The 13,410-nt window shown below is 47.6% G+C and overlaps 1 protein-coding gene across 1 annotated transcript in view; it reads left to right on the top strand.

Moving 5' to 3' along the window:
• The window catches only part of LOC140487203 (uncharacterized), a 57,671-nt gene extending 47,524 nt beyond the window's left edge, over positions 1–10,147 (top strand). Inside the window, 2 exon segments of the mRNA XM_072586855.1 lie at positions 8,360–9,265; positions 9,267–10,147. Coding sequence (XP_072442956.1) covers positions 8,360–9,265; positions 9,267–9,542 — 1,182 coding nt within the window. The 3' untranslated portion in view covers positions 9,543–10,147.
• Positions 10,148–13,410: the final 3,263 nt, after the last annotated feature.

Below are 13,410 nucleotides of genomic sequence, written 5' to 3'. Positions count from 1 at the left end.
GGGAGGACTGCAGATGCTGGAAACCAGAGTTTAGATCAGAGTGGTGCTGGAAAAGCACAGCAGGTCAGGCAGCATCCGAGGGGCAGGAAAATCGACGTTTCGGGCAAAAGCCCTTCATCAGGAATTTCCCCAGGGGAGGGGAGTCCAAAGCTAGAGGACATTTGTTTGAGCTGAGAGGGGAATGATTTAAATGGGACGTGAAGGACAACTTTTTCACAGAGACAGTTGTGCATATATGAAACAAACTGCTAGAAGAGTTGGTGGAGGCTGATACGATTATATTTAAAATACATCGGGATGGTTTGGAGTTGTATGGGTTACGTGCTGGCAAACGGGACTAGATTAATTCCAGATATGTGGTCGGCCCAGACAAGTTGGGCCGTAAGGTCTGCTTCCATGCTGTGAAAGCAGAAGTGTGGTTGTGAAGACTGGACTTTCTGAGCAGCTTTCAAAGATGTAAAAACAATGACTGCAGATGCTGGAAACCAGATTCTGGATTAGTGGTGCTGGAAGGGCACAGCAGTTCAGGCAGCATCCAAGGAGCAGCGAAATCAACGTTTCGGGCAAAAGCACTTCATTAGGAATAAAGGCAGAGAGCCTGAAGCGTGGAGAGATAAGCTAGAGGAGGGTGGGGGTGGGGAAAAAGTAGCATAGAGTACAATGGGTGAGTGGGGAAGGGGATGAAGGTGATAGGTCAGGGAGGAGAGGGTGGAGTGGCTCGGTGGAAAAAGAGATAGGCAGGTAGGACAAGTCCGGAGAAGTCATGGGGACAGTGCTGAGCTGGAAATTTTGAACTAGGGTGAGGTGGGGGAAGGGGAAATGAGGAAGCTGTTGAAGTCCACATTGATGCCCTGGGATTGAAGTGCTCCGAGGCGGAAGATGAGGCGTTCTTCCTCCAGGCGTCTGGTGGTGAGGGAGCGGCAGCGAAGGAGGCCCAGGGTCTCCATGTCCTCGGCAGAGTGGGAGGGGGAGTTGAAATGTTGGGCCACGGGGCGGTGTGGTTGATTGGTGCGGGTGTCCCGGAGATGTTCCCTAAAGCGCTCTGCTCGGAGGCACCCAGTGTTTTGCCCTTATTGGGAGCAGAAGAATGTAATCAAGTCTTGCATTTGTGAGAGAGCAACTGAGTAAGGAAGTACATCTGGGATTTTGGTGGTAAATGGGAATTCTTTGCACTGTGGGATGAAGCCCAACCCTATCCATTTATTTCAGCTCGTGGGTGAGACTCGGCAGTTCATGCAGGCAGTCAATCCAGGTAATATTTTATAAATTCCTGCTTTGGAAATAGAACTAGTCTGATTCAAGATTGGGATATAGACAGACTCTGATCTCACACCTTTAATGCATGGTCTGAGCTGAGATGACACCTTTTGTTATGAAACCTTAAGTTATTTCAAGGAAGTGTCTTTCAGGAAGTTCTGGGATTTACATATTAATGATACCTGCAGACCACTATGAAAGCTGAAAGGTTTGTTCAATATATCATTTCAGTGGCAGGACACCGTAATGTTTTTCTATAAATTCTGTGCGTTATGATCTTCTCCACAACCACCTGATGAAGGAGCAGCACTCCAAATGCTGGTCCTTCCAAATAAACCTGTTGGACAATAACCTGGGTGTGTGTGATTTTTTTTTTACTTTGTCCAGGTTAGGTTGGATTGATCATGCTAGAGTACTCACAGTGCCCAGGGAGGTGCAGGTTTGTGTGAATTGGCTGTGCTAAATTACAGTGTCCAGGGATGTGCAGCTTAGAATGGATTGGCCATGCTAAATTACCTATAGTTCCCAGGAATGTGCAGGTTAGGGTTAATTGGCCAGGTCAAACTATCCAGAGTGAAGATCTAGACCCCTCTTAAGGGGCCTTTTAGTTCGCGATTGGTCTAAAGAATCAATGAAATGCAGTCTGTACAAAGCAAGGTTATCAGTTTAATAAGGCATCTTGACCCAATTCTGTCCAACAACACAGTGATTAAAGCTTCTGTGTTCCATGGCGAAGTTGTGCAATTACATTTGAAAATGACACGTTATTTATTTAGGTTTTTTAAGAGACAGTACAGCCTTAATTACAAGAAAAGACCAATCAAATGTAATAAGGTGACATGATTTAGAGCAGGTTAATCCAATGATATTTCCTGGGGAAGGGGTCTTAATTACATAAATCATCATGCCATGGTAGCAGCTCAAGGTTAGTTCAAATGGTCAATTAATGTGTCCGTGTTCATTTTAAACAAACTCCATTGTCCTCTTATCTTTGGATTGTAGCTTAATCCTGCAAAACAGCAGGACAAGTTCACAGAGTTCAATCATTATTCTCAGCCATTTTGTTGTATTATTTTAAATTGAAAAGCCATTTTGTGGTTCGTAAAAATCTACATACACTTGTTGCATCTGACAATAACCTAAATTCAAATTTTAGATCCTCACCTGAAGCATCAGAGTCTGAGGGGTGACCTGATAAACGTTTGGAAGAGGCATGGATATGGTGAATACCCAAGGTCTTTTCCCCAGGGTAAGGGAGTCCAAAGCTCGAAGGCATATGTTTGAGGTGAGAGGGGAATGATTTCAAAGGGACCTGAGGGGCAACTTCACACAGAGAGTGGTGCATGTATGGAACAAGCTGCCAGAGGGAGTGGTGGTGGTTGGTACAATTACAACATTTAAAAAGCATCTGGATGGGGATATGAATAAGGAGGGTTCGGAGGGATATGGGGTACATGCAGACAAATGAGACTAAATTAGTTTAGGATATCTGATCAGATGAATTGGACCAAAGGGTCTGTTTCTGTGCTGTACGACACTAATCGTCTTTGGCGAAAGCAGAAGTGTGGTTGTGAAGACTGGACTTTCAGAGCAGCTTTCAAAGGTGTTTTGTCCTTACTGGGAGCAGAAGAAGTTACAATGAAATCTTGCATTTGTGAGACAGCGACTAAGTGAGTGAGTACATCCCAGATTTTGGTGGAAAGTGGGAATTCATTACACTGTGGGGATGAAGCCGTACCCTATCCAGTCATTTCTGCTGGTGGGTAAGACCAGACCTCAAGACTAGGGGGAGTAGATTTAGGACAGAGATGAGGAGGAGAAAGTGAGGACTACTGCTCTTCCTGGACTATAGTGAATCTATGGAATTGTCTTCATTAAGTATATTCAAAATGGGTTTTTGCATGGTTGGGGAATTAAGGGTAGTTGGGGCAATGCTGCTAGGAGGAGCTGAGACGATGGATAGATCGGCCATGATCACAATGAAGAATAGGGCAGGCTGGATGGGCCAAATGGCTGACTCCTGCTTTTATTACTGTGAAACTATTTCCCATGGCTAACCCACCTAATCTGCATGTTACTGGGCACTATGGGTAATTTAGCATAGCAAATCCACTCTAACCTGCACCTACCTGGACACCATGGGTAATTTAGCACAGCCAATCCAACCGAAGCCACTGAACACTGGGTAACTTAACATGGTCAATCCACCTGAACCTGGACAAAGTTAAACATCACATAACACCAGGTTATAGCCCAACAGGTTTATTTGGAAGTAGCACTAACTTTCGGAGCACTGCTCTATCATCAGGTGGTTGCGGAGAATAAGATCAGAACGCACAGAATTTATGGAAAAACATGACAATGTCCTGCTACTGAAATGATATATTGAACAAATCTGGATTGTTACCCCTCTCATCTTTTACAGTGGGTTGCAACTACCATTCATATGTAAATCTCGATAACATAAGGTTTTATAACAAAAGGTAACAACATCTGGGTGGCACGGTGGCTCAGTGGTTCTTAATTCTGCCTCAGAGCGCTTGGGACCCAGGTTCAATTCCAGCCACTGGCCACAGTCTGTGTGGAGTTTGCACATTCTCCCCGTGTCTGCATGAGGTTTCTCCAGGTGCTCCGGTTTCCTCCCACAATCCAAAAATATGCAGGTGAGGTGAATTGGCCATGCTTAAATTGCCCGGTGTGTTACATGCATTGGTCAGGGGGTAAATATGGGGAATGGGGCCTGGTGGGTTACTCTTTGGAAGGTTAGTGTGGACCTGTTGGGCCAAAGGGCCTGTTTCCGTACTCTAGGGAATCTAATCCAATCTCAGCTCAGACAATGCGTTAAAAGTCAGAGTCTGTCTTTATCCCCACCTTGAATCTGACTAGTTCTGTTTCTAAAGTAGGAATTTATAAAATACAATATGTTCTGACAGCTTGCAGATTGTGCATTTTTGAGCAAAATAGAATTTATCTGAAAATATAATTCTGCAAATGCAAATTCACCCCCAAGGACTTGTGTATACTTACAGCAAAAAAGTTTATTTCCGTGCTGTGTATCTCTGTCTATTTGGTAACAGATGCTTTATTTCTGTTGGTGTAAATATTGTTGTAAATCATAGCTACGTACTAACAGTTACATGTAAGGGAAAGAGAATTCCTCAAGTACGGCACTATCAGAATCCTGGGAGACCCCTATTTCTGGTTTACTTCCTATTGACAAACATTAAGCACGAGCACGTATTTATTTCTTTTTATTTGTTTCACTTTTCTTGTTTGATTCCCTGGTACGACTACACTCTGTGACTGGTCGGTTGTCAGGCTGGGAGGTAGTGGATTGGGTTTCGATTGACTGAATGATGTATTGTTCTGGAAGGTGTAAAGGGGTTGAGGGGTGGGGTGTTGGGGAATCAAAACTTCAGCAGAGCTGAACATCTTGCTCTTTGAGAACAGGGAGATCAACAGAGGACGGAGAAGCCAGGACCTGAAATCCGACCTGACACCGGATTACTGTGATCAGTGTTTTGATTTGCAATGCCAACCCTCTACCTTCACCTAGCTCCCCGTTTGACTACCCCCTCGACGTTCAAGGACTAATCCTTGTCGTCCTGAAGCCACGTCTCTGTAAGGAGTCTCAGACCATAATTATTCTCTTCAATGTGTGCAGTCAATTCATTCACTTTTGTAACAGTGCAGCATACATGCAGACACCCTGTTTTCGGTTTAGATCTTTGCAATCCAGATTTAATTGCTGGTACATTTACTCTCCTTGTCTCCATCATTCTGTGATGTTAATTTCCCACATCACTACATTGCTCACTGGCCTTGATTGGGATTGGCCGTGCGAAATTACCCACAGTACCCAGGGATGTGCAGGTTAGGTGTATTTGTCAGGGTAATGTAGAGCAGTATGGGTGGGTTCCCCTTCAGAGGGTTAGGTGTGGACTCGTTGGGCCGAGTGGCCTGCTCCCACACTGTGGGGATTCTCTGAAGCGAAGGGATGCTTGCAAACGGTGCAGGGCAGGACAGCGCAGGCGCAATGCGTGCGCCCGGCTTGGCCCCGCCCACCCGCTCCTATTGTGGCGTCACAACGCGGAAGTGACACTGAATGAATGAAAATCCCTCCGTCTGGGCAAATGGTGGGGCGGGAAAATCTGTTCACTTGGAGCAATGGGAGTGAATCCAGGGCGGGAGCAGACCCTGTCAGCTCAGGGATGGGAGTTAATTACCGTGGAGGGTCGGCAGGAGGGATGGACCATCTGGTCTTTCTGATGGAAGAGTCCATTACAATAATCAATCTTCATCACGTTCCACACGTCAAAGGCGTCTGGTCCGGTGCACTGGACGACATCTCCTCAGTATGGGTGGTGATAACCTCTGATCATTCCTGGTCCCATCCATACTTAGAGCCTTTCCCCATCAGGATGTTGTACGTGATCAGAAAGGTGAGGAGATAAGTGATCCCCCACATGTCCCTCCTCTTAGTTCAAGTATCTGTAATAAGATTAACATTAGAACAACAGCAAGATTCAAAAACCCAAATGGACAGGGTCCACTCCTTTTGTTGGGATTCCAGAATTCTCTCCTCGTCTTTCCCCCTTTTGATTGGTGCGGTCAATCAATTTACAACGGTGCAGTTGGACCCAAGCTGAGTGCCCAGCGACTGTGACCGCCATAGGGGTTGGAAGTAGAACCTGGAAGGGGCCATCCCAACGAGGTTGGAGACCTTTGCCAGTCCAGTTCTTGACGAGCACCAACGAACTGGGCTCTACCCGTGATGAGGCTGAAACGGAGGGAACATCGCTGTAGGCCGCATGCTCCTGAGAGTGAAAGGCACGCATAACACTAGTTAGAGCAAGAACATAACCAATGATTGCTTCGGTCACGTGGTGGACGTGGACTGAGAAGGGAGCCGAACCGTTCCAAGGGGTATGGAGGGGGTGACCAGAGAGACTCTCAGCTGGAGACAGTCGTGTCTTGCCCGCAGACATGGATCACATCTGGAATAAGGCGACAGGGATTAACATAACCAGGAGAGGCCAGATTCAGACATTAATTTGGCAAGGTTAGTCTCGAGTCTGGTTAAAAATTCAACAAGGCTGGTCACCTGAGGATGATAAGCACCGTGCAGTTCCCGACAAATACAAAGCTGGGAACAGAGTTCTCCGTTAATATTACATGCAAAGTGTGGTCCATTGTCTGAGCTAATGCATGCAGGTATACTGAAGGGGGGAATTCTTTCCTGAAGCAAAATCTTTATCACAGTCTCAGCAGTAGCGTTAGGAGGAGGGTAGGCTTCAATCCACTTCGAAAAGACATCAGCAATAAGCAAAACATTTATAGCAACTCAACTCATTTCTCCAACTCAATGAAATCCAGTTGAAGTGTCTTCAAGGGACCCTCCAGCAAGGGAGTTCTCGTAGAGATACTTGAACTAAGAGGTGGGGGATCGCCTACTCACTGACCTGTTTGATCACATACAACATCCTGATCGGGAAAGCCACTGACTGAATATCGATGCGATCTGGAACGATCTGAGATTATCCTGGTGTCATCTGGTGCACCAGACCAGATGCTTTCAACGTGGAGTCGCTTGAGCGATGGAGTGAGCTGCCAGAGGAAGTGGTGGGTGCTGGTACGATGACAAGTTAAAAGGCTCCTGGATGGGCATCTGAATATGAAGGGTTCAGGTGGGTCAGGGCCAAGTGATGGCAAATGTGACTGGAGTCATAGAGATGTACAGCACAGAAACAGACCCTTCGGTCCAACTCCGTCCTTGCTGACAAGAGAGCCAACCCAATTTAGTCCCAGCTGTCAGCACCCGGCCCATATAGGGGGCAAGTGATGGCAAATTTGACTAGATTAATTTAGGATATCTGGGCAGGTTGGGCCAAAGGTTCTGTTTCCGTGCTGTGTGACTCTAATTGTCTTCAGTGAAAGCAGAAGTGTGGTTGTGAAGGCTGGACTTTCAGAGCATGTTTTGCCCTGACTGGAAGCAGCTGAAAATGTGTTGTTGGAAAAGCGCAGCAGGTCAAGCAGCATCCAAGGATCAGGAGAATTGACGAACCAGGCGTGAGCCCTGAAGAAGGGCTCATGCCCGAAGCATCGATTCTCCTGCTCCTTGTATGCTGCCTGACCTGTTGTGTTTTTCCAGCAACATATTTTCAGCTCTGATCTCTAGCATCTGCAGTCCTCACTTTCTCCTGACTGGAAGCAAAAGAGTTGGACTGAAGTGTGTTGGTGTTAATGCCTTGATGTCTCATTTTGCTCCCACCTTCCCAGGGACGTTAACCATTTTGTGTCTGGTCCTTCCTCAAGAAGCTGCATTGCAGGTTCACCCTGAATTGACACTTTTATTGCTTCCCAAAATCAGACCTGCTCACTCTCAGCAGGATCCCAGTGTTGTGAAAGATATTAACTTTCAGGTGGAGGTATCCAAAATTCAGAGAGATGTCAGTCTTGATGTTTTTGCTTTTTCTGCCCCTGTAAGATCCTGAATCTTCAGGGGAATTAGTTAGAGCGGAGTGAGAACAGAGGGGAAGGGAGAGTGGGATGGTGCTTTCAATTTTGTGGAATAACAAAAGGAAAGGATATTCCACAGAAAGTAGAATTGATTGTTCAGAATTTCTACCCTGCACTGATCATCCCTTTTGTAATCCCTTTTTGCAGAGTATTTGAAAATCTGAAGACTGAAGTTTCAAAATCAACGAATGAAGGGCTTACACCCGAAACATTGACTCTCCTGCTCTCCAAATGCTGCCTGACCTGCTGTGCTTTTTGATTGACTCTCCAGTGTCTGCAGTCCTCACTTTGATGTCAATGTCTGACAGTCTCTGAATCCATTGGGACCGCAAGTATTTTTGACTGCGATTTCTGTGAGAGGGATCTACACTTTTTGGTTCCTGTTTGAGGACGTTTTCAGCATCAGTGGGACTGGACGAGAGACCCCTCTGTTACAGCGCACTGTGTGTGGAGCCTGAAACAGTTATACGGCCTGGGAAGGGGACTTCACGGCAGGGAGGGGCTCTACACGTGTGTGTGTGCAGCTGAAGCTGTGGCCATGGAGAAACCTGAGGAATCCCGCCCCGTGGAGAAACCGTGGAAGTGTGGTGACTGTGGGAAAGGCTTCCGTGTCCCGTCTGCCCTGGAGACTCATCAGCGCAGTCACACCGGGGAGAGGCCATTCTCCTGCACCGACTGCGGGATGGCCTTCAGACATTCCTCCCACCTGTTGGCCCACCAGCGGGACCACACGGGGGAGAGGCCCTTATGCTGTCCAGATTGTGGGAAGGCCTTCAGATATTCCTCCTCCCTGATGAGGCACCAGCGTGTCCACACGGGGGAGAGGCCCTTCAGCTGCCCCGAGTGCGGGAAGGCGTATACCGACATCTCCTCCCTGATGAGGCACCAGCGGGCCCACACTGGGGAGAGGCCCTTCAGCTGCCCCGAGTGTGGGAAGGCCTTTACTGACATCTCCTCCCTGATGAGGCACCAGCAGATCCACACGGGGGAGAGGCCCTTCAGCTGCCCCGAGTGTGGGAAGGCCTTCAGTTATTCCTCTGCCCTGCGGAGTCACCGGCGCATCCACACGGGGGAGAAGCCCTTCAGCTGCCCTGAATGTGGGAAGGCCTTCACAGACGTCTCCACCCTGCAGAAGCACCAGCGTATCCACACGGGGGAGAGGCCCTTCAGCTGCCCCGAGTGTGGGAAGGCCTTTACCCACGGCTCCGCCCTGCGGAGACACCAGCGTGTCCACACCGGGGAGAGGCCCTTCAGCTGCCCCGAGTGTGGGAAGGCCTATACTGACATCTCCTCCCTGATGAGGCACCAGCGGGCCCACACGGGGGAGAGGCCCTTCAGCTGCCCCGAGTGCGGGAAGGCCTTTACCGAAGTCTCCTCCCTGATGAGGCACCAGCGGATCCACACGGGGGAGAGGCCCTTTACCTGCTCTCAGTGCCGGAAGGCCTTCAGCAGTTCCTCCACCCTGCTGACCCACCAGCGGGTCCACACGGGGGGAGAGGCCGTTCACCTGCTCTCAGTGCGGGAAGGGCTTCACCTGCTCCTCCAACCTGCGGAGCCACCGACGCGTCCACACGGGGGAGAGACCCTTCAGCTGCCCCGAGTGTGGGAAGGCCTTTAGCGATTCCTCGAACCTGCTGGCCCACCAGCGGATCCACACCGGGGAGAGGCCATTCACCTGCTCTCAGTGCGGGAAGGGCTTCACCCGCTCCTCCCACCTGCTGACCCACCAGCGAATTCACGTGCCAACACGGGGATTGAAGGAGTGACGGCCGAGTGCCATTATCGATTGGACTATCAACGCGGTTCCGAGGACTCCCAGGTTTGAATCCCGCCAAGACAGACGGCAGAATTAGTATTCGGTCAGAAATGTGGAGTTCGGAATCCAACGATGAGACCGTTTCAGGGAGGGGGTGGTGCAGGGGAGAAAGCCCCCATCTGATTCCCTCTCTCCCTTGTTAGGGAAGGGAACCACCATTGGGGGAAAGGATTCACTCAGTCGTTCCAGCTGCATCCTTTAACCGGTCTGGTCTACACGTGACTCCAGACCCACAGCAGTCTGGTTGACTCTACACTGCCCCTTCCTGGCAAATGAGCAGGGAGAAACTTACTTGGAGACAGGGTATGGGTTAAAATTGCTGAGTGAGGCAATAATTCCTTCCGGTTACGGCTGTAACAAGGATCCAATTACAAAGGGACAACTTGGTGCTGACCAATAGTAAAGACAGTGAGGGGGGTGGAACAGGGGAGGTGTGGTGTGTGCACTTTGACCTTGAGCTGTTCAAACAGCAACTGCATTTTTTCTCTGCCTTTTTGCTGGGGGGATCTGATGCTGTAACAAAGTTGGGTCACAATAAAGGTTACCTGAACTTAACACCGGGCTCAGACTCTCATTGAAAGCTTTGAGCTCCAAGAGGTTTTTGTTTTAAAGCTGCTCATTTCTTTCAGCCTCCTGCACTAAGTTTAGAACATAGAACAGTACAGTGCAGAACAGGCCCTTCAGCCCTCGATTTTGCGCCAACCTGTGAACTATTCTCAGCTCGTTCCCTGATCCTATCCCAAAATCAACCATGTGCTTATCTAAGGATTGTTTAAATCTCCCTAATGTGGCTGAGTTGACTACCTTAGCAGGTAGGGCATTCCACCCCCTTACCACTCTCTGCATAAAGAACTTGCCTCTGACATCTGTCTTAAATCTATCACCCCTCAATTTGTAGTTATGCCCCCTCGTACAAGCTGACGTCACCATGCTAGGAAAGAGTCTTTCACTGTCTACCCTATCTAATCCTCTGATCATCTTATATGTCTCTATCAAATCCCCTCTTAGCCTTCTTCTTTCCAATGAGAACAGACCCAAGTGTCTCAGCCTTTCCTCATAAGACCCTCCCTCCAGACCAGGCAACATCCTGGTAAATCTCCTCTGCACCTTTTCCAATGCTTCCACATCCTTCCTGAAATATGGGGACCAGAACTATACACAATATTCCGGTTCCGGAACTCAATCCCTCTACGAATGAAACCTAACACACCGTGTGCCTTCTTCATAGCACTATCCACCTGGTTGGCAACTTTTTCAGGGATCTATGTAAATGGACTCCAAGATCCCTCTGCACATCCACACTACCAAGAATCTTTCCATTGACCAACTACTCTGCCATCATCATCAGTGGTGACCCCCAAGTGAAGCGAAGCTGTTGTCTCCTGCTTTCTATTTATATGTTTGTCCTGGATAGGGTTCCTGGGGTTTGTGGTGATGTCATTTCCTGTTCATTTTCTAAGGGGATGATAGATGGCATCTAGATCTATGTGTTTGTTTCTGGCGTTGTGGTTGGAGTGCCAGGCCTCTAGGAATTCTCTGGCATGTCTTTGCTTAGCTTGCCCCAGTCGAAATTGTGGGGTTTTTTTCATCCGTACGTAGGGCTACGAGGAATAGAGGGTCGGGTCTTTTTGTGGCTAGCTGGTGTTAGTGTATCCTGGTGGCTAACTTTCTTCCTGTGGCCGCACCAGCATTTTGTATAGTTGCAGCATGATATTGCGGTTCCGGAACTCAATCCCTCTACGACTGAAACCTAACACACCGTGTGCCTTCTTCACAGCACTATCCACCTGGGTGGCAACTTTCAGGGATCTATGTACATGGACTCCAAGATCACTGCCTTCCTGTTATTCTTCCCAAAGTGCATCACCTCACATTTAGCTGCATTGAACTCCATTTGCCACCTCTCAGCCCAATTCTGCAGTTTATCCAAGTCCCCCTGCAACCTGTAACATTCTTCCAAACTGTCCAGCACTCCATTGACTTTAGTGTCATCTGCAAATTTACTAATCCATCCACCTATGCCTGTGTCTAAGTCAGTTATAAAAATGACAAACAGCAGTGGTCCCAAAACATCCTTGTGGAACACCACTAGTAACTGGACTCCAGGCTGAATATTTTCCATCAACCACCACTCGCTGCCTTCTTCCAGTTTCTAATCCAAGCTGTTAAAACACCCTCAATTCCATGCCTCTGCATTTTCTCCATCAGCCTACCATGTGGAACCTCATCAAAGGCTTTACTGAGGTCCATGTACACCACGTCAACTGTCCTACCCTCATCTACATGCTTGGTCACCTTCTCAATAAACCCAATGAGGTTTGTGAGACACGACCTGCCCTCGATGAAACCATGTTGACTATCTGAAATCAAATTGTTGCTTACTCGATGATTTTAAATCTTCTCTTCTAATCCTTTCCAAAATCTTTTCTACAATAGATGTAAGACTCACTGGTCTATAATTACCTGGGTCATCTCTGCTGCCCTTCTTGAACAAGGGCACAACATTAGTCCTCAGGTACTAAACCCGTAGACAATGACGACTCAAATATCAAAGCCAAAGGCTCTGCTATCTCCTCCCTCGCTTCCCAGAGAATCCTTGTATAAATCCCATCTAGCCCAGGGGACTTGTCCACTTTCACTCCTCCTTGAATTGATAACACCTGTGTGTAACCAACCTCGATCCTTTCGAGTCTAATATCTCGTACCTCATTCTTTTCCTGAGTGAACACTGATGAGAAATGTTCATTTAGCCTCTCTCCGAACTCTACAGGGCCCACACTCCACTTCCCACTTCTGTCTTTGATTGGCCCTATTCCTACCCTAATCATCCTTTTATTCCTCACATACCTATAGAAAGCTTTAGGGTTCTCCTTTATTCTGTTTGCTAAAGACTGCTCGTGTCCTCTCTTTGCTCTTCTTAACTCTCTCTTTCAATCCTTCCTCGGTGATCTGTAATTCTCAATCGCCTCATCTGTACCATCCTGCCTCATCGACACATAAGCCTCATAGAACAGCATCATAAGACACAGAACTTACATCAAAAGATCAGTGTCATGCAACTGATAGAATATATTGAACAAACTTAGATAGTCTTCATCTCTTAGAATGGGTGTGGGCTTTGGTTCAGTAATGTGTAATAATGTTCTTGAGATGACTTCAGGTTTTATAAAAAAAAAGACATGTCTGCTCAGACAATGCATTAAAGGTGAGATTTCAGTCTGTTGGTATTCCAATCTTGAATCAGACTGGTTCTGTTTCCAAAGTCTGAATTTGTAAAATATTACATGCATTGACTGCCTGCAGATTGTGTGCTTTTTGAACAAACTTGAATGTATCTGCAAATATAGTTCTGCCAATACAATTTCACCCCACAGAGTAGTGTGTGTGTATCTGTGTGCATGTGAGTTTGTGTGTGTGTGTGTATGGGGGGGTGGGGGGGTGGTGGTGTTCAGGTACATAGTTCTTTGATAGTTTCATTACTGCTAGTCAGGGTGGTTAAGGTGGCATTTCGCAACATTGCCTTCATTGTTCACCCCATTGAGTATCGGGGTTGGGACATCATGTTGTGGTTGTACAGGATGTTGGTGAGGGCACTTTCAGAGTACGGAGTACAGTTCTGGTGGCCCTGTAATAGGAAGAACACTATTAGAGAGGGTTTAATAAAGATTTACCAGGATGTTGGAAGGACTGGAGGGTTTGAGTTATAAGGAGAGGCTGGGACTTTATTCACAGGAGCACAGGAAGTTGGGGGGGACCTCATTGAGATTGATAAAATCATGAAGAGTGGAGGGAAGGTGAATAGCAAATGGCTCTTGCTA

This window comes from Chiloscyllium punctatum, chromosome 16 (genome assembly GCF_047496795.1).
Source record: "Chiloscyllium punctatum isolate Juve2018m chromosome 16, sChiPun1.3, whole genome shotgun sequence".
NCBI classification, from domain to species: domain Eukaryota; kingdom Metazoa; phylum Chordata; class Chondrichthyes; order Orectolobiformes; family Hemiscylliidae; genus Chiloscyllium; species Chiloscyllium punctatum.
This window is presented reverse-complemented; position numbering and strand designations above follow the sequence as displayed.